Source organism: Aptenodytes forsteri, unplaced genomic scaffold (genome assembly GCF_000699145.1).
Source record: "Aptenodytes forsteri isolate BGI_AS27 unplaced genomic scaffold, ASM69914v1 Scaffold55, whole genome shotgun sequence".
Taxonomy (NCBI): Eukaryota; Metazoa; Chordata; class Aves; order Sphenisciformes; family Spheniscidae; genus Aptenodytes; species Aptenodytes forsteri.
Genome location: NW_008796063.1, coordinates 9,647,104 through 9,648,049, shown reverse-complemented (window position 1 = coordinate 9,648,049; position 946 = coordinate 9,647,104). Strand labels below are relative to the sequence as shown.

At 67.1% G+C, this 946-nt stretch overlaps 1 protein-coding gene across 1 annotated transcript in view; it reads right to left on the bottom strand.

The window, feature by feature from the left end:
- The window catches only part of MYO15A (myosin XVA), a 71,121-nt gene that overhangs the window by 62,582 nt on the left and 7,593 nt on the right, over positions 1–946 (bottom strand). The window contains 4 exon segments of the mRNA XM_019473952.1: positions 53–172; positions 282–443; positions 641–754; positions 829–892. Coding sequence (XP_019329497.1) covers positions 53–172; positions 282–443; positions 641–754; positions 829–892 — 460 coding nt within the window.

Sequence of the window (946 nt, the reverse complement as noted above, 5' to 3'; positions counted from 1 at the left end):
GCCCCCAGGGACTGGGGCCCCCCCCCCCTGCCTGTTGCCCCCCCCCCCCAGCACTCACCGTCACCTTGAAGGTGATGGCTTTCTGCAGGCCCTCCGGGGAGACCTGCAGCAGCTCAGCCACCGTCCGGATCTCCGTGGCGCTCACCACCATGGCGACTTCCTGGCAGTCGGTCTGCGGACATGGTGAGGCGGTGGGATGCGGTGACCACACACACACACACACCCCCCCACCGCATCCCGAATTGGGCCTGAGAAGCGCAGCTTGGCTCTGCTTCGGGTACCTCGTATTTTTCGAAGTAGACATTGCCCAGGTGGAGGACGGAGGAGAGGATGCGGAAGATGCTGTTCTGCTCCTCCACGCTGAAGCCCAGCGCCTCCATGATGTTGAGCAGCCGACGGAAATCCTCCGCGTCGTCCTTGCCGGGAATCTCGCAGTTCCCACCCTGGCACAGCCCCCTCAGTGCCGTCAGCGGGTCCCGGGGGGCAGCACCCAGGGGTGTGGAGGGGGACACCCTGCCCTGAGCACCCTCCCCATCCACACGCCAAATCCAGGAGGACACAGGAACCCACCAGCACCCCGGACTCAGCCAGCACCCCGAAAAGCGGGCAGCGCGGGGGGGTCGGGCGGGGGGCAAGCTACCTGGTTCAGGTAGTAGTAGGTCTCGGCGCCCTGCAGGCAGTACCGCTGCCGCTGCTGGGCGGGCAGCCCTGCCAGCATCTCGTAGAAGATGTGGTAGTTGCGCTCCGCCTTGGCCTGGGGAGCAGAGGACCGAGCTAGGGTGGGGGCAGCGGCGGGGGAGCAGAGCCCGGGACCCCCTCGCCACCCACCTGGAAGACCACGCGGGACTTCTCCAGCAGGTACTGCGAGGTTATGGCACCGCAGATCAAGCCGCTGCAGGGGTGAGAGCGGGCACCTGCTTGGCAACCTCGGTGTGGCAGGGGCTGT